The sequence below is a fragment of the Myotis davidii genome, unplaced genomic scaffold (assembly GCF_000327345.1).
Source record: "Myotis davidii unplaced genomic scaffold, ASM32734v1 scaffold93, whole genome shotgun sequence".
NCBI lineage: Eukaryota > Metazoa > Chordata > Mammalia > Chiroptera > Vespertilionidae > Myotis > Myotis davidii.
Genome location: NW_006292095.1, coordinates 5,009,506 through 5,029,304, shown reverse-complemented (window position 1 = coordinate 5,029,304; position 19,799 = coordinate 5,009,506). Strand labels below are relative to the sequence as shown.

Below are 19,799 nucleotides of genomic sequence, written 5' to 3'. Positions count from 1 at the left end.
GGCAGGGGATTAAGTAAGGAAGGAAATGAGGACATGGGTGACATGAGGGATGCAAGGGTGGAGAGGTAGTAAACATGTGGGGTACTTCAGAGAATCAGTAGGAAAGAAAAAAACAAAATAGTTCTGGGGAATAAGGTAGTAGTTGACCACCACTGGAGTGAGTTAGCTTCAACTCTTGTATTTTCATCTCTTTGCTCAAGATTCAAATTCTTGGTGGAGAGAAATCAATTAATTAGTCAAATACTCACCCTTTAACCAGGAGAAGGAAGGAAATATATTAATCAGGAGAATTTGTCTGAGAAATTTGGTAGTTAGGATCTGAAGTTTGCCCAAAACATTTTTTTAAATCTTGCTGTTTTTCTATATTATGTAAAAGGAGATGTTACTTGCCCAGTTTGTACTAGGTGTACCAGTTAATAATATGGATTTTTTTTAATAGATGGAGTTACACATATGTTGATATATATGCGATTTGATATGTATGCTATTTTGTTGTATTGACAGCCAGCTTTAAAACTTCATATGTCAAATTTGCTGAAGGTGTTAACATCATAGATATTTTTACGCTTAAAAATGTTGAATTTCGTGCCAAAAAGAAGAGCATTTCTGGGAACTTTTAATTCATTACTTTATTTTGAAGAAAAGTGCTGCTGAAAGTTACCGTACACTTCGGGAAGCTTATGGTGAACATGCTCCATCTCAAGATACTTGGGAACGCTGGGTTAAACGCTTTTTAAAGGTGATGATTTCGATGTGAAAGACAAAGAAAGTTCAGGTCAATTTAAAATGTTTGAAGACCAACAATTACAAGCATTATTGGATGAAGATGCATGTCAAACTCAAAAACAACTTGCAGAAAGATTAAACGTTGCTCAGCAAACAATTTCCGATCTTTTACAAGCAATGGGAAAGATTTTAAAGGAAGGAAAATGGGTTGATCCAGGTCAACCATCAACGTCAACTGCAAGGCCGAATCGCTTCGGAAAGAAGAAAATGCTTTGGTGGGATCAGGAGAGGGTGTGGTGTATTATGGGCTTCTAAAACCAGGTGAAACCATTAATACTGATCGCTACCGGCAACAAATAATCAATTTGAACCACGCTCTGATCGTGAAACGACCAGAATGTGCCAGAAGACACAGCAAAGTGATTTTGCTTCATGATAATACACCATCACACACTTCAAAACCAGTTAAAGACACTTTAAAAGGTCTTGACTGGGAAGTATTAACCTACCCGCTGTATTCACCAGACCTTGCTCTTTCAGATTACCACTTGTTCCGATCAATGGCACATGCACTTTCTGAGCAGCACTTCAAAACATACGAAGAAGATGAAAATTGGGTCTCTGAATGGTTTGTCTCAAAACAAGAAAAGTTCTATTGGGACGGTATCCACAAATTACCTGAAAGATGGGGGACATGTGTAGCTAGCAATGGACATTACTTTGAATAAAGCACTTTTGATGTTTCTCTTGAAATTATCGTGTTTTCTTTGATTACAAAATCCATCATTATTAACCGGTACACCTAGTATACTGTCATATAGAATAATTACAAACTTTAGGAACAGTTTTATGAAACCAATAAGTATTGTAATTAAGCTCAGATGGTGAAAATTAAACTCTCAGTGATCACACTGCCAGTTCACTTCTTTGTGAAACCATATTCACAGTTTTTGGGGAAAATTCAAAGATTCTGTTTAAGCTTAAAACTATACTTAAACTACAAAGTTCAAAGCACAATAACAGCTTATAGGGTAACAAATGTATATATTAAGCCAGACTTTGAAAAGTTTTGAGTTGATCTTGTCTCATCAGAGTTATTGGCTTATTGCAAATAATTACATTAACTTTTTGAGTTGGACTTTTTTTTTAAAAATATATTTTATTGATTTTTTACAGAGAAGAAGGGAGAGAGATAGAGTTAGAAACATCGATGAGAGAGAGACATCGATCAGCTGCCTCCTGCACATCTCCTACTGGGGATGTGCCCGCAACCCAGGTACATGCCCTTGACCGGAATCGAACCTGGGACCTTTCAGTCCGCAGGCCGATGCTCTTTCCACTGAGCCAAACCGGTTTCGGCTTGAGTTGGACTTAAAAGCTGTAGTTTAATTTCATAGCTAGATTTTCTCCTTGGAGAAAATTACCAAATTTTTCTATATTAATTCCTGATATGAAGTTAGTTATAGGTTAACCAGCACAAAGCTGAGCCACAGCAGAGTGTAGAGCAGTGATGGCGAACCTATGACACGCGTGTCAGAGGTGACGTGCGAACTCATTTTTTTGGTTGATTTTTCTTTGTTAAATGGCATTTAAATATATAAAATAAATATCAAAAATATAGATCTTTGTTTTACTATGGTTGCAAATATCAAAAAATTTCTATATGTGACACGGCACCAGAGTTAAGTTAGTGTTTTTCAAAATGCTGACACGCCGAGCTCAAAAGGTTCGCCATCACTGGTGTAGAGGAATGTGAAAAAACTAGAGTCGCCAGGCAAAGAAGTTGAGTTTTAAAGTTTTATATATTTGAAGTACTAAAAGTTTAATAAAGTAAATTTGAGGTAAAGTTTAGTAGTAATACTTTCAAGTTCCAAAGTTATTGAAATAAGTAAATACTACTTAACAATGGCAAAGAACTATAATTTGCTGCATTAATTAAATTTTAGTATTGATGGAGTTAGTGATTGGAGAGGGATAAAGGAATCTAATGTTTCTGGTTTTGCTAATCATCTTGACATAGTAAAATTCCTTTATATATCATTTGGTCTGGTAGTATTGGCATAATGCATAAGAACAGGCTTTTACTAGACAGTCAATATTGTTTTGTTCTAGGGCATGGGTGCGAAACATCCAACCCGTGGGCCATATTGTTTGGTCTGGCCCTGCCAAGGCATTAGGGGTGAGTTAATTAAATGTTTGACCAAATATAGTAGGCTAATTTTGAGTTGATAATTTTGTACAGCCCATGAATGATGTTATAAATATCCGAATGGCTCTTGGCAGAAAAAAGGTTCCCCACCCCTGTCCTAGGGCATGTGATTTATCATATATATCTGCATCAATTTAATAATAATTGATTTTATAGAAGGGTTCTAGTGCTTTTTCTTCTTTTTTGAAACTTATATCTGTCTCAACTTCTCAGAATAATGTAAGAATGTTAGTAAAAGTGCATTTATTTTCCACTTTCTTTTGTTTTTTGTTTTAGGAGCAGCCACCATATCCTAGCTACAATTCCAACTACTGGAACTCTGCCAGACCTAGGGCTCCTTACCCAACAAGTACATATCCTGTAAGACCAGAAATGCAAGGCCAGGTATGGTCTAAAATTGACAGAGTTTCTGAATATTTTCTTAATGAACTGATTTATTTTCAGGAACTATGGAGATTTCATAGTAATGATGTGTGGGGTTTTGTTATTTAATATATCTTAATCATCTTAATGTTTTTAGCTTAAAGATAAATATCTAGACAAATATTACCTATAACAAAGATAGCTTAAGGCATAATAGTTTATTTCTCAGGATCTGGAAACAAAAATAAAATGTACTTATTTTTTTAAATTTGACCTTTTTTAGAAATATAATTGGCATATATAACATTATATTAGTTTGAGGTATATAACATAATGATTCAATATTTGTATATATTGCAAAATGATAGGTCTAGTTAACATTCATTACCATATATAATTACAAATTTTATTTTTTTGTGATGAAACATTTTAAGGCTTATTCTTTTAGCAACTTTGAAATATATGGTACAGTATTAACTATGGTCACCATGCTGTACATTACATCTTCATAATTTATTTTTATAATGGTTGTTTGCACACCATTTATAATTGGGAGTGTGTACCTTTTGACCATCTCCACCCATTTGGCACAGTTCCACTCCCTGCTGCCCCTTTCTGTCATCCTCGAAACCACCAGTCTGTTCTCTGTATCTTTGAATTGGGCTGTTTGTGTTTTGTTTAGATTCCACATATAAGTGAGATAATATGATATTTGTCTTTGTCTGTCTGGCTTATTTCACTTAGCATAGTGCTCTCAAGGTCCATCCATGTAGTTCCAATTGTCAAGATTTTCTTCTATTTTTATGGATGAATAATATTCCATTGTATACATATACTACATTTTCTTTATCTGTTGGTCCATTTATGAACATTTGGTTGTTTCCATGTCTTGGCTATTAAAAATAACTAGAGGCCTGGTGCACGGGATTTGTGCACTGGTGGGGGGTGTGGCCTGTGGGGATCCACCTGCTGTGGGAGCAGCCACTCATCCTGGTCAGCGGAGTGGCACTCCCACTGTGGGAGCTCATTGACCACCAGGGAGCAGCTCCTGCATTGAGCATCTGCTCCCTGCTGGTCAGTGGCTGTCATAGCAACTGGTCGAGCAGTTGTTCACAGTTCGGTCGCTGGGCTTTTATTATATAGGACTAGAGGCCCGGTGCACAAAAATTTGTGCACTGGCCGGGGAGGGGGGGGGCTGGTGTTCCTCAGCCTCACTTGTGCCCTCTCACAGTCTGGGACCCCTCGGGAGATAACAACCTGCTGGCTTAGGCCCACTCCCAGGTGGCAGAGGGCAGGCCCAATCCCTAGGTGCCTGCCCCGCAGCTCCTGGTTGGGCTCAGAGCAGGGCCAACTGGGGAGTTGGGGCACCGCCCCCAGAGCAGGGCCGATCAGGGGGTTGGGGCGCCTTCCCCTTTGACGAACAGAGCAGAACAGATAGGGAGGTTGTGGCCCCGAGCCCTGTCACACACAGAGCCACAGGGCAATCAGGGGGTTTGGGCGCTTCCCCCGTCACGCTGCTCCAGGGGCCAGGAGGCCTCGTGGCTCCACTGATCCCAGTGCTAGGAGGCCTCACACTCCGCTGATCCCAGTGCTGGGAGGCCTCGTGGCTCCGCTGATCCTGGTGCCAGGAGGCCTCGTGGCTCCACTGATTCCGGATTCGGGAGGCCTTGTGGCTCTGCTGATCCTAGGCTGGGAGGCTTCGCTGCTCCACTGAGCACACCCCCTTCAGGGTGGGGGTCCCCACTGGGGTGCCTGGCCAGTCTGGGTGAGGGGCTAAGGGCCGTTTTCAGGGTGATGGGTGACTGAAGCTCCCAACCTCTCTTTTATTTCTTTTTTCTTTTCTATTCTGGGATTTTATTTACCTTCTATGGCTGTCACTGGAGCTGAGAGCCATCTTTAGCTCTGAGGCTCGGCTCCAGCTCTGAGACCTCGGCTGCTGAAAGCAGGTTTCTGGACTTTGTTTACCTTCTGTATTTGAAACTTTGTTGTGACTCCAGCTCTGAGATCCCGGCTGACTGAAAGCAGGTTTATGGGGTTTTGTTTAGCTTCTATATTTGTAACAATGTTTCTTAGAGAGTAGCTCAGAGCCCAGCAGTGGCAGGCAGGGAACGTTGGCTTCCTCCATCACTGGAGCAAGCAAACCTCCTGTTCGCGTCAGTTGCCTGGCCTCCGGTCGCCATCTTGGTTGGCAGTTAATTTGCATATCTTCCTGATTAGCCAATGGGAAGGGTAGCAAAGTTATGGCTAATTACCATGTTTCTCTTTTATTAGATAGGATACTTTACTGAACATGGGGATACAGGTACCTTTTTGAATTAATGTTTTGTATTCTTTGGATATATTTCTAGATATGGCATTGCTGGGTCATGTGGTAGTTCTATTTTTAATTTTTTAAGGAACTTCTATACTGGTTTCCATAGTGGCTGCACCAATTTATAATCCCACCAGCAGTGCAAAAAGGTTCCCTTTTCTCTACATCCATGCTAACACTTGTTTCTTGCCTCTTTTGATAATAGGCATTCTAACAGGTGTGGGGTGCTCATTGTGGTTTTGATTTACATTTCCCCGATGATTAGTGATATTAAGACTTTCATGTACCTGCTGGCCATCTATACGTCTTCCTTGAAAAAAATGTCTGTTCAGATCTTCTGCCATCTTAAACTGATTATTTTTGCTATTGACTTGTATGAGGTCTTTATATATTTTGTATATTAACTCCTTATCAGAAATAGAATTTGCAAACATTTTCTCCCATTCAGTAGGAGAAATGTGCTTTCCTTTTGTCATGGTTTTTTCTTTGCTGTGCAGAAGCTTATTAGTTTGATATTTGTCCCACTTATTTATGTTTGCTCCTGTTGCTTTGCCTTTGGAGTAAGAACATTTGACTTCTGCCCAGACATTGCTTAGTGGTTGAGCATTGACCTATTCACCAGGAGGTCATGGTTTGATTCCCAGTCAGGGCACATGCCTGGGTTGCAGGCTCAATCGTGCAGGAGGCAGCCAATCAATGATTCTCTCTCATCATTGATGTTTCTATCTCTCTCTCCCTCTCCCTTCCTCTCTGAAATCAATAAAAAAATATTTAAGAAGAAGAAAATTTGACTTCTTTTATTTTAAATATTTCAAGCATATTGAAAGGAAACAAAACATGTACATTTTTAAATCCAGCTCCTTTGTCAGTTTTTAAGTTTGCCACATTTGTTTCAGATTTTTAAAAAAAAGTTAAACAGCCCTAACCGGTTTGGCTCAATGGATAGAGCATTGGCCTGCAGACTGAAAGGTCCCAGGTTCGATTCCGGTCAAGGGCATGTACCTTGGTTTGGGCACATCCACGGTAGGAGGTGTGTGGGAGGCAGCTGATTGATGTTTCTCTCTCATCGATGTTTCTAACTCTCTATCCTTCTTCCTTCCTCTCTGTAAAAAATCAATAATATATATTTTTTTAAAAAAGTAAAACAAATACAATGGAGCCCCATATAACATTTCTTTCCATTTTTGAAGTTACATTTATTATATTATACATGTGTTTATGCTTTTACTGCTTGTGTATGTATTTATATAGTATTATTTAATGCCTTAAAACTTGATCTGAGTGGTTTTACCCTAGCATTCTCTCCTTGCTCTTTTTACTCAACATGGTTTTTTACTTTTCTGTATGAGATAAGGATTTCTCTGGGGTAATCTGAAAATTTAATTCTGCAGATAACCTTAATTTACATGAACTCTGATCTGGATCTAACATTCAAATTATTTCAAAGCTGTTTACATGCAGTCATTTTGATGCAAATACATTGTTATTAAATACTAGAGGCCTGGTGCACAACATTAGTGCACTGGGTCGGGAGGGGGGTTGTTCCTCAACCCAGCACGCACCCTCTCCCAGTCCAGGACCCCTCCAGGGATGTCTGCCTGCTGCAGAGGTGGGAGATGCTCCCGCCACTGCTGCTGCACTTGCTAGTCATGAGCCTGGCTTCTGGCTGAGCAGCGCTCCTCTTGTGGGAGTGCACTGACCACCAGGGGGCAACTCCTGCATTGAGCATCTGCCCCCTGGTGGTCAGTGCACGTCATAGCGACCAGTCATTCCACTGTTCAGCGATTTGCATATTAGCCTTATATTATATAGGATAGGCAAATTACTTTTCTCAGAGATGATTCTACCAGTGAGGAAATGTTTAAAAAGTTAGTCACCCATAATCTGGCCACCCTAATAAAGCAATAATTGTCACGTTTCTGTATTTCCTTCTATTTTTTTTCTATCTAGATACCATATTTTACATGCAAATAATATTTTAAAAATATGATTGTAGTACAGTGGGGCCTTGACTTAGGAGTTTAATTCGTTCTGTGACAGAGCTCGTAACTCAAATTACTCGTATGTCAAATCACTGTGACGTTCGCTGCGCCAACTAGTGGTGGGGTATCTGAAGCTGGCTCGTATGTAACCCGAATTTTAGCTCACAGCTCAAAGCAAAAAATCAGCCGAGAGACAGCTCGTATCTCGAAAAAACTCGTTAGTTGGGACACTCGTAAGTCAAGGCCCCACTGTATATTCAATTTTACAGTGGCTGCACTTAAGTAGCTTTCAAAGAATTTGAATTTTAGATCCAGGTAAGAATTAATTTAAAATAAATGTTCTCTGCAGAATTAAAATTTTGATCACTGTAAACTATCCTATACTAATAAAAGACAAGCATGCAAATTGACCATACTTTTGCTACACCTTAAGCCACGCCCATCAGCCAATCAGAGCAACTATATGCAAATTAACCCAACCAGGATGGCGGCTGGCAGCCATGGAGCTGGAGCGAGCAGGAGGCTTGCTTGCTCCAGTGATGGAGGAAGCCAAGGTTCCCCGCCTGCTGCGGCCTGGCTCTGAGCTCCACTGAAAGCAACAAAGTTTCAATTATAGAAGGTAAACAAACCCCAGATACCTGCTTTCAGCCAGCAGTGGCCATGGAGCTGGAGCAAGCAGGAGTGGGTTGCCCCTGGCGATGGAGGAAGCCAAGCTTTCCTCAGGCCTCCAACAAAGGCAGCAAAGTTTCAATTATAGAAGATAAATAAATCTCAGATACCTGCATCCAACCAGACTCCACTGGGAGATTGGGAGGCTGGGGGCTACGGCCAGACTGCAAATAGCTATCAGCCCCTCGGCTGGGAGCTTATGTAGCCAGGATGCTTGGCCTGCCTGAAAACAGCCCTCAGCCCCTCACCCAGGCTGGCCCAAACTCCATGAGGTGAGGGTCCCCACTGGGGTGGACATTCTCTGAGGGGCCCCACACTGCAAGAGGGCATAGGACGGACTGAGGGACCCCTGAGTGCACAAATTTTTGTGCACCGGGCCTCTAGTACTAATATAATCCTGATGGGTTTCAAATAGTTGGATACTATATTCAATTCTGTTCTAATTTATTAGTGATATGTAGGCTGAAATAATAGCAGTAAGTTTTTTTATGGGGCTGAATAATTCACCTAAAAAAAACATTATGTTCCTTTTTTCTCCTCATTAATTTGTTGATGTAATCAATTCTTTAAGATTGATTTTGAGCCAGAATAATTAAAGTTAGAGCAAGGTTTGCATATTTATTTAGGGGAAATATAAAAGCAGTCTTTTTAAAAATAATAATCAAGTATATGTGAACTTTAGGAAAAGGTTGATCCGAGATAGTGGAATGCAAAATAAAGATAACAATGATGTTACTACTTATCTATCACAAACTTCCATTTTTCTAATGTGTCATCATTCCTGTGACTGAAATTGAGAAGCAGGCATTGTTATTGCTTAATGCTACATGCTTGTGGTTTGGCTACCTACCCTTTCAGGTGAACAGTTCAGTTGTTCTTAGTACATTCACAGGTTGTGCAACTATAATCACTGTCAAATTCCAGCACATTTTCATCACCCCAAATAGAAACTATATACCTGTCACCCCATTTCTCCCACCTCCTAGCTCCTGGCAACCTCAAATCTACTTTTTAATCTCTCTGAGTTTGTCTGTTCTGGACATTTCATGTAAACAGAATCATGTGACTGGTATCTTGTGACTGGCTTCTTTCACTTCGTATAATGTTCTTTCATGTTATGTCATGTCATTTTTTTTCTATGGCTAAATAGTAATATCCATTCTGTGGTTATACCATATTTACTTTACCTATTTATTGGTTAATAGAAATTTGAGTTTTTCTACTTTTTGTCTGTTTTGAGTCATGCTGCTATAAACATTTGTGTACCAGTTTTTATATGGACATATGTTTTCCGTTCTCTTGCTTGGGTAGGTACCTAGGAGTGGAAATGCTGGGTAATCTGTTAACTCTGTATAACAGTTTGAGGAACTGACAAACTGTTTTCCAAAGCAACTGCATCAACTCACATCCCCAGCAGCAATGAATGAGGGTTTCAGTTTTTCTATATTCTTGCCAACACTTGCTATTTTCCTTTTTTTTTAAAACTAATATATCTAGTGGGCATGAAGTGGTATCTCATTGTGGTTTTAATTTGCAGATCCCTGATGACTAATGATGTTGAAGGTATTTTCATGTGCTTATTATTAGCCATTCATGTATCTTATTTGGAGAACTATTCAGATCCTTTGTCCATTTTTATAATGGATTTTTAAAAATTGTTGACTTGTAAGAGTTCTTTATGTATTCTAGATAAAAGTCTCTTATGAAATATACGACTTACAAATATTTTCTCCCACTCTGTGGATGTCATTCACTCTTTTTTAAGAAAATGTATTTTTTATTGATTTCAGTGAAAGAGGAGAGAAAGGGGGGGAGGGAGGAAGGGAGAAGAGAAAGAGAGAGAGAGACAGAGAGAGAGAGAGAGAGAGAGAGAGAGAGAGAGAACGATCAATGAGGGAAACATGGATGGACTTCCTCTTGCATACCCCCTACTGGGGATTGCAGCACAGGCATGTGCCCTGTCCCGGAATTGAACCAGTGACCTCTTGGTGCATGGGATGACGCTCAACCAACTGGGCCAGGGCTTTTCACTCTCTTGGTAGTGTCCTTTGGAGCACAATTGTTTTTAATTTTGATGTTGTTTTTATTTTGAAGTCTATCTTTTCTTTCCTTTGTTGCTTTTGCTTTTGGTGCTCTATTTAAGAAACCATCACTGAAGCCAAGGTCACAGAGATTTGCTCCTACGTTTTCTTTAAAGAGCTTTTTAAAAAAATAGTTTTAGCTTTTATATTTAGGGGGCTGTGATCCATTTTTAGTTAATTTCTATATATGGTGTGAAGTAGGGTTCAACTTCATTCCTTTCCACATGCCTATCCAAATATTTTAGTACCATCTGTTGAAAAGACTAGTCTTTCCTCATTGAAATAATCTTGGTACCTTTATTGAAAATCAACTGAGCATATATATGAGGTTTTGGCAATATCAGATTGTTTTGAATACTATAGTTCTGTAGTAAAATTTGAAATCAGTAAGTATGAGTCCTCCAACTTTCTTTTTCAAGATTGTCTTGGCTGTTCTGGGTCCCTTGCAATTTCATATGAATTTTAGGATCACCTTTCAATTTCAGCACAAAAGGTACCTAGGATTTTCGTTGGGATTGCATATAGATCAAATTGAGGAATAGCATGCATTACTTTTACAGTTACTGTGAGAGAAAGACATCACTCTTTTAAGTATGAGTCACAATTTTTCTTAGCAATGTTAATTTTTATGATTTCATCAATTGATCTTACTGGTAAAGATTGTTCTTAGAACATGGCATTTTCCCCTCTTAAGGGAAGGAATTTATTACATGTGTATATTACATATGTTTAAGAAAGAGTCACTTATTATTTGTAATGATTTTTTTTTTTTTTTTAATATATTTTTATTGATTTTTTACAGAGAGGAAGGGAGAGAGATAGAGAGCTAGAAACATCGATCAGCTGCCCCCCGCACATCCTCCCACTGGGGACGTGCCCGCAACCCAGGTACATGCCCTTGACCGGAATCGAACCTGGGACCTTTCAGTCCGCAGGCCGACGCTCTATCCACTGAGCCAAACCGGTTAGGGCTGTAATGATTTTTTGAAAGCAACAGTAGTGACCCAAAGGTATCTAGACATCTACCCAAATGGGGTAGCACATGTATTTTTCTGATGAAACATCATGGGGGAATTACAGTTTATCTTCTGACCAAAACAGACTCCTATAGTGGTATGTAGATATGACTAGTTTCTTTTTTTAAAAAATTAAATGGTGTCACTCATTTGCCTTCTCGCTGGCACTTCATGTTAGTCTTGCCACATGATCATTCTTCTATTTGGTAGGTTTTATATATCTTAAAAATTCTAATTCAGAAACAGTTTTAATAAATCAAGAGTGCATAATTACATGTATTTGTTTTCTGAGAATGTGGAATTTATATCCATTTCTTTAAAAGCTGTTAATGTTGCTAAGGCTTCTTCTCAATGCACCACGTTGATTAGCCTGCTTCACTTTCAGGTGCAGTTTATGTACTGTGCGGCTATTGGGGCAATCTTTGATATATAGCTTTCCTCATTTTTCAGAGCTTCGTTCTTCAGCTAATAGTAAGGATTGGTAAGAGGAGCATGTAGGGCGATTCATGGAGCAGGGTGTGAGCAGCACTGAAGTACACCAACTCATACAGAGGCAGAAGATATTGTGTCACCAGACTGTTGATGAAGCTCGTGAGGTATTCTCTGAGTTCTTTAAACTAAGATTACTTCTTATTTTCTCTAATAACTCCTTCATTTCCATCAAGGACTTCTGGAAGTGAAAGAAGCCTTGCCTTGATTTTCTTCCTCTTTGGCTTCTGTTTCAGAGCTCTGAAACTGGGCCAGGAACTTCTTTATTTTCTTTGCTGTGCTGCCAGACTACTTTTCAGAAGAAGACTTAAAAACTTCAAAACATTTCTGAAATATGATCATTACCTCATCTTTAGCCAACATCTTTAGCAACTGGCTCCATGTTTGTTTGTACACATGCACATTGTAGGCCAGTGATCTACCAACAAGGGGGTACTTGGGAAAAGGTATGAACTCATGAAGACATCTAAAAAACAGGAAGTAATTTGCATGACAAACATGCAGTTTTCTAGCAATGATGTAGATTGTTTAAAAATCCTCTTATTGAGCCCTAACCAGTGTGGCTCAGCTGGTTAGAGCATTGTCCTGTGCACCAAAAGGTGGAGGGTTTGGTTCTGATCAGGGCACAAACCCAGGTTGCGGTTCCATCACAGTCAGTATGGGTGTGGGAGGCAACAATAGATGTCTCTCTCTCTCCCTCTTCTCCCCTTTCCTCTGTCTAAAAATCAGTTTTTCTAAAAAGAAGTAAAATCCTCTCATTGATTATAAATTCAACCTGGTTTTCTAAAGCTTCTTTTCCTTGTACCTTCTAAAGCAAAGGTGGGGAACCTTTTTTCCTGCCAAAGGGCCATTTGGATATTTAGAACATCATTCGCAGGCCATACAAAATTATCAACTTAAAAATTAGCCTGCTATATGTGGTCAAACATTTAATTAACTCACCCCTAATGCCTTGGTAGGGCCAGACCAAATGATTTCTCAGGGCCCTGCAGGAGAGGATGAAAGACGTTGGGTGTTTTCACATTGATTTTCTGATAAAGGAGATATTCTCTGGGCTTCTGAGAGATTACACCATAGAACACAGAGTGCCTGGGGATAGAGATGATCTAACAAAGAACTGAGGTCCTTTTATAACATTCTGAATTGAGAAATCATGATACAAAAAGGCATTGTATCACTTTTTCGTTTAATTTAAAGGGGAGTTAGGTTGTAAAATACAGCTTATTAAGTACTATGGTGAGGTACTCCTGTGAGACAAAAATTGTAGAGGTGGTGCATGAGGAAGCAACTGGGAGGTGATAATTGATTTGACAATTCCAAAAATGAGCGTTAGTAGAAATTCAAGTTGATGTTGACTGTTGATAACTGTGAAATCTTGGAATATTTTGTGGTGAAGCCTTCCGTGTTTTTCAATATAAACAAAACAGGAGGAGTTGTGGTGTTGCTAGAGGAATTTTTTATTATTACTTATGTTTGCTGTTTCATATTCATTTATCAGATGGAAAGGGAATTCATTGAACAGTATTGTTTTTTGGGTGAGAAACCTAACCACTTTTCTCTTCTTTAGATTCTACATCCATGCAAAAATTCATTAACTGTGAAATCACCTTTTGGTAGAAATATATCATACTAGATAATCTTTAACTTGCAATGTAATGCCATATTTTCACTTTTGAATGCTAAGTCATGTCTAGCTATATGTTCATCTAGAACAAGAGTAGCATGGGAATTTCTCTGAGTTTAAAAAGTTCCAGTCTCTTGACTTCCTCTCGAATCCAGATTGAGTATCTATCTATATAAAAGCCTAAGTGACTGGCCGAACGACCATTTGGCCGGTCTCTATGACATGCACTGACCACCAGGGGGCAGACGCTCAACACAGGAGCTGCCCCCTGGTGGTCAGTGCATTCTCACAGCAGGAGTGCCGCTCATCTGACTGAGGGGCACCAGATGCTGGCAAAAGCAACGGTGGTGGAGTGAATCTCTCCCACCTCCACGACATGCACTACTGAGCGGTGGCGGTGGCAGGTGCAGCAGGGCCGGGATGAGCGGGAGCGGGGCCAGGATGAGTGGGATCGGTGCCGGCCTGGGCTCCTTTCCAGCTCCCTGATTCCCGCAGGCCAGGCCGAGGGACCCCACCTGCCAGAGGGTTCCCACTCACTCTGCAGACACCCTTTTGAGTCCCAGCGCCGCCCTAGGTGCGGCCAGCCAGGGAGGGACCATGGGAGGTTTACTCCAGGGCATGTCTGGCCTGTCTCCCAGTCCTGCCTGCCGGCCACCTTCTAATTAATTTCCTTTCAGTGTGCACGAATCCATGCACTGGGCCTCTAGTTTTACAGAAATTTAGTGACTGTCAAAGATTTTAATTCTTCATCAGTTTCAGATGTCATGTCTTGACATATCAGCTGACATGTTTCCCATCACAGCTTGCTGTCACCAGATACAAGTTTCCTCTTCATAAAAATAGTGTACAGTAGGTCCTCAGGTTACGTCGGAGATCAGTTCCTATGGCACGACGTAACGCGATTTTTGCTATAAGTCGGAACCCACCTACATAAACACCTACGTCACTCACATGGAGCACATACACAGCAGTAATGAAGTCAAACAGTAAAAAAAACCTAAAAGAAAGGTAACAATTCCTGACCTTTACTTGTGGTAAATAAATAATAACAAACATAAAGCACATACGTACATACGTCGAAATGACGGAACTTTTTATTTTTAATAAATAAATGGGAGATGGTGACGTAACCACGAAACGACGTCCGACGTAACCCGAGGACTGTCTGTACTTGGAAGAGTGTCACCTGTGGACTGAAGGGTCCTGGGTTTGAGTCTGGTCAAGGGCACGTCCCTTGGTTGCAGGCATGATCCCAGGGTGGAGACAACCAATCCGTGTGTCTCTCTCAGATTGATGTTTCTCCCCCTCCCTCCCACTCTCTAAAAATCAAAGGAAAAATATCCTTGGGTGTCGTGTTTCCCTCCACGTCCTGCATGGTTCAGGGTTCGGGTCTGGAAGAGGAGCCGCACAACAAATGAAAAAGAAAAGACACAAGATAATTTGGGAATATTGGGGGACCAGGCGGCAAGTCCAACTCAAGAGGAAGGACTTCCACTGTGCTCAGGCCTCACCACGCTTTTTATAGTGCGAGGTAAACAAGGTAGTGGTCACCATAGTTACAGTTCTTGTGAGTTTCACTTGTTTTTCCATGGTTACACTTACTGCACTTGTCAGCCCATTAGCTTCCCAGATAGGATCTAGGGAGGGTTAAAAGGTCAAGCCTAATTATGCTAAGAGGACTGTGCCCTCTAAGCTGAGGCTTGTTTGTGACTTTGCCAACAGGTCAGTCTGAGACTTAACCCTATATCAGTTTCCCACAGGGTAAGGATTACAAAAAAAACCCCAATACTCTACTCAGAAACCAATGAAGAAGCTGTGGTCCTAGCAACCCTCTAGATACACTTGGGATTTAATGACATTTTTAATAGCATAAAAATTTTTTTACTATAAAGAGTGCAACTTTACACTAATAAAAGAGAAACATGGTAATTTGCATACGACCGCTACCCTTCCCATTGGCTAATCCCCCTGTCACTCACAGAGTAGGGCTGAGATATGCAAATTAACTGGCAGCCAAGATGGCGGCCGGGAGCCAGGCAGCTGATGCGAACAGGGAGGCTTGCTTGGTTCAGTGATGGAGAACTCCAACATTCCCCGCCTTACTTGCCGGCCTCTCAGCTGCAACTCTAAGCAACTATGTTGCGAATACAACCGCCCTATCCGCCCTGCTCTGTTCGTGACAGGGGAAGGCGCCCCAACCCCCTGATCAGCCCTGCTCTGTGCCTGATAGGGGGGAGTTCCCCAGCCCCCTGATCGCCCTGCGGCTCTGTGTGTTACAGGGGACTGGGCCACAACCTCCCTATCATCCCTGCTCTGTTCGTGACAGGGGAAGGCACCCCAACCCCCTGATCAGCCCTACTCTGTGCCTGATATGGGGGAGCTCCCCAACCCCCTGATCACCCTGCGGCTCTGTGTGTGACAGGGGGCGGCGCCCCACCCCCCCGACACACACACACTCACACACACAGGCCCTGCTCTGTATGTGACAGGGTAGAGCCATAACCTTCCCATGGGCCTTGCCCTGAGTGTGAGAGTGGTGGCGACCCAACACCCTGATTGGCCCTGCTCTGTGGGTGATAGAGGGCAGCCCCCCAACCCCCTGATGGGCCCTGCTCTGTGCATGACGGGGGTGGCGCCACAACCTCCCCATCGACCCTGCCTTGAGTGTGACAGGGGGCGGTGCCCCACCCCCCAATCGGTCCTACCCTGAGCGTGACTGAGGGTGGCGCCACAACCTCCCCATCGACCCTGCGTTGAGTGTGACAGGGGTCGGTGCCCCAACCCCCCAATCGGTCCTACCCTGAGCGTGACTGAGGGTGGCATCGCAACCTCCCAATCCTCCCTGCTCTGTGCATGACAGGGGGCGGCGCCCCAACTCCCCAATTGGCCCTGCTCTGAGCCCCACCAGGGGCTGCACCTAGGGATTGGCCCTGCCCTCTGCACCTAGGGATTGGCCCTGCCCGGGTGTTATCTCCCGAGGCATCCCAGACTGCAAGAGGGCACAGGCCGGTCTGAGGGAACCTCCCTTCCCCCAAGTGCACAAATTTTTGTGCACCGGGCCTCTAGTTATTAATAATTTGGAAAATAAAGAAAGGGAAGCAAAATACTCTTAATTATATTATCCTAATGAGGGAAAGCAGAGTTTGTCACCGCAAAATAGTTCTTTTGGGATATCGATGATTTTAAGCTGGTTATTTATTTATTTTTTTAATATATTTTATTGATTTTTTACAGAGAGGAAGGGAGAGAGATAGAGAGTTAGAAACATCGATCAGCTGCCTCCTGCACATCTCCTACTGGGGATGTGCCCGCAACCCAGGTACAGCCCTTGACTGGAATCGAACCTGTGACCTTTCAGTCTGCAGGCCGACGCTCTAGCCACTGAGCCAAACCGGTTTCGGCTAAGCTGGTTATTTTTAAGAAACAAAAGACTCATAAAAAAAAACCTTTGACCCTCCCACTTATCTGTTTAAAGCAGTGGTTCTCAACCTTGGCTGCACATTAGAATCACCTGGGAATCTTTGTTACTAATGATTGTGGCCCCACCCCATATCAAAGAAACAGAATTTCTGGAGGATGAGGCCCAGAAATCAGGATTTTGAAAAGATTCCCAGGTGATTCTAATGTGCAGTCAAGGTTGAGAACCACTGGTTTAAAGGAATTCAGATCAAAAGACCTGCTTAATGGATGGGAGCTATTCTCCCTAGTTGTTTTCCTTAGCATATATGAATTAAGTGTGGCAGACAGACAGGGAGGATCCAAGTCTCCTCTGTATCCTATTGTTTCTGGGTGACCCAGCAAGAATTTGTTTACCACATGTTTGCTCTTTCTCATCTACCTGTAAATTGCATATGTTCTTGTTGAAATACTAGACTCCTTCCTCCCTCTCCTTAGTTTAGAATGGCATGTGAGCCTCAACTGCTCAATGTGACTTTGGATTTCATATTCTTTTATATATATATATTTATTGATTTCAGAGAGGAAGGAAGAGGGAGAGAGAGATAGAAACATCAATGATGAGAGAGAATCATTGATTGACTGCCTCCTGCATGCCCCTGATTGGGGATCGAGCCCTCAACCCAGGCATGTACCCTTGGCCAGAATCAAACCTGGGACCCTTTAGTCTGCAGGCCAACACTCTATCCACTGAGCCAAACCAGGTAGGGCTAGATTTCATATTCTTATGGAACCCCTAAATGTACATCTATAATAATAAAAGCATAATATGCTAATTAGCCTGGACAGCCGAATGACCTTGTGGACAACCATGCTATGACACCCACTGGCTCCAGGCCAGCCAAGATGGGTGCAATGTGATTGGTTGGGGGCCTGGCCATCGCCCTGCAGACGGAGGCCCAGGCCACCAACTGGCGGACTGTAGCAGGTGGGCGGGTCCTCCCTCTGCAGGGGTGATCCATTGAAGAGCCCTGGCCAGGTGGGCGGGGCCTACCTTTTCGGGGTGACCAATTGCAGGGCTCCCGGACTGTGAGAGGGCACAGGCTGGGCTGAGGGGACACTCCCTCCCCCCCAATGCACGAATTTCGTACACCGGGTCTCTAGTATGTAATAAAATTGGTCATTTTTTAAAATTGAATTTTAGAAAGGGAGGAACAGAGAGGGAGAGCGAAACATCAATTGGCTGCTTCCTACACACCACCTACCTGGGGATTGAGCCTGCAATCTGGGCATATGCCCAGACATGGATTGAACTGGCAACTTTTCATGCACCGGATTATGCTCAACCAACTCAGCCTCTCCAGCTAGGCTAATAGTGACTTTTTTTTTTAATATTGCTTTTTATTTTTATTTTTTTATTTTTTAAATATATATTTTTGATTTTTTCAGAGAGGAAGGGAGAGGGATAGAGAGCTAGAAACATCGATGGGAGAGAAACATCGATCAGCTGCCTCCTGCACACCTACTGGGGATGTGCCCACAACCAAGGTACGTGCCCTTGACTGGAATTGAACCTGAGACTCTTCAGTCCGCAGGCCGATGCTCTATCCACTGAGCCAAACCGGTCAGGGCTAATAGTAACTTTTAAAGGCAGAATAAAATTCCCTCAATGAATGGCCCGTCATCTACTTAATGATTCCATTATTATAGAGCATTTAGGTTGTTTACAATTTTGTGTGATTATAAATAATGCTGTGATGAACAAATTTATGCCTATAACTTTTTCTCTAGTTGAATCATTTTCTTAGGAAGGATTTCTAGAAGTTAAATAACAGTACAGAGCCCTGGCTGGGATGGCTCAGTTGGTTGGGCATTGTCCTCTGCACCGAAAGTTTGCCAGTTCTATTTCTGGTCAGGACACATGTTCTAGTTGCTGGCTCCATCCCTCATAGGGGGCTTGCTGGAGGCAGTAGATAGATGCTAAGTCACCAACTGTGTATGTTGTATTAAGGGATTCTTTGTTTAGGCACATTTAACCCATGGGCAGAAGACCTTAACAGCCTCCTAATGGCTTTAACAAAGAATGGTTCATTGTCCTTCTATTCAGGGAATGCCTTGCTGGAATCTTCCGTTAAACCACTCCCAGGCATGTAGTGATAATAGCCTGTCTTTTATCTTCTTGCCATAAAATATGACTAGGAATTTAAGTTATTTTTCACATTGATTTATCCCAATTTTTATGTGTTAGATTAGGAATCAAATTTGAATTTCATTTTCTTCCATTATTAACAGCTATATAAGATCAGGATTCATCTAATCTAATAAAAGACAAATAGGGTAATTAACCATACCTCCAACACGCTTCCCATTGGCTAATCAGGGCGATATGCAAATTAACTGCCAACCAAGTTGGTGGCCAGCAGCTAGGCAGCTGAAGTGAGCAGGAGGTTTGCTTGCTCCAGTGATGGAGGAAGCCAAGGTACCCCACCTGCCGCTGCCAGGCTCTGAGCTGTACTCTAAGAAACAATGTTGCAATTATAGAAGCTAAACAAACCCCAGATACCTGTTTTCAGCAGCTGTGGCCTCAAGCTGGAGCCGGCCTCAGAGCTAAAGCCGGCTCTCAGCTCCAGTGACAGCCATAGAAGGTAAATAAATCCCAGAATAAAAAAAAAAGAGAGAAAAAAAAGGAGAGGTTGGGAGCTTAAGTTGCTCGCCAGCATGAAAACGGCACTCAGCCCCTCACCCAGACTGGCCAGGCACCCCAGTGGGGACCCCCACCCTGAAGGAAGTGTGACCAGCTGCAAACAGCCATCATCCCCTCATCCAGGCTGGCCAGGCACCCAAGGGGGACCCTCACCCGGATCTGGGACACCCTTCATGGCAAACCAGCCGGCCCCCACCCGTGCACCAGGCCTCTATCCTATATAATAAAA

The 19,799-nt window shown here is 42.3% G+C and overlaps 1 protein-coding gene across 1 annotated transcript in view; it reads left to right on the top strand.

The window, feature by feature from the left end:
- BAG4 (BCL2 associated athanogene 4) overlaps positions 1–19,799 on the top strand; it is a 35,713-nt gene that overhangs the window by 9,907 nt on the left and 6,007 nt on the right. Inside the window, exon 2 of the mRNA XM_006765578.2 lies at positions 3,212–3,319. Coding sequence (XP_006765641.1) covers positions 3,212–3,319 — 108 coding nt within the window. The remainder of the gene's footprint in view (positions 1–3,211; positions 3,320–19,799) is intronic.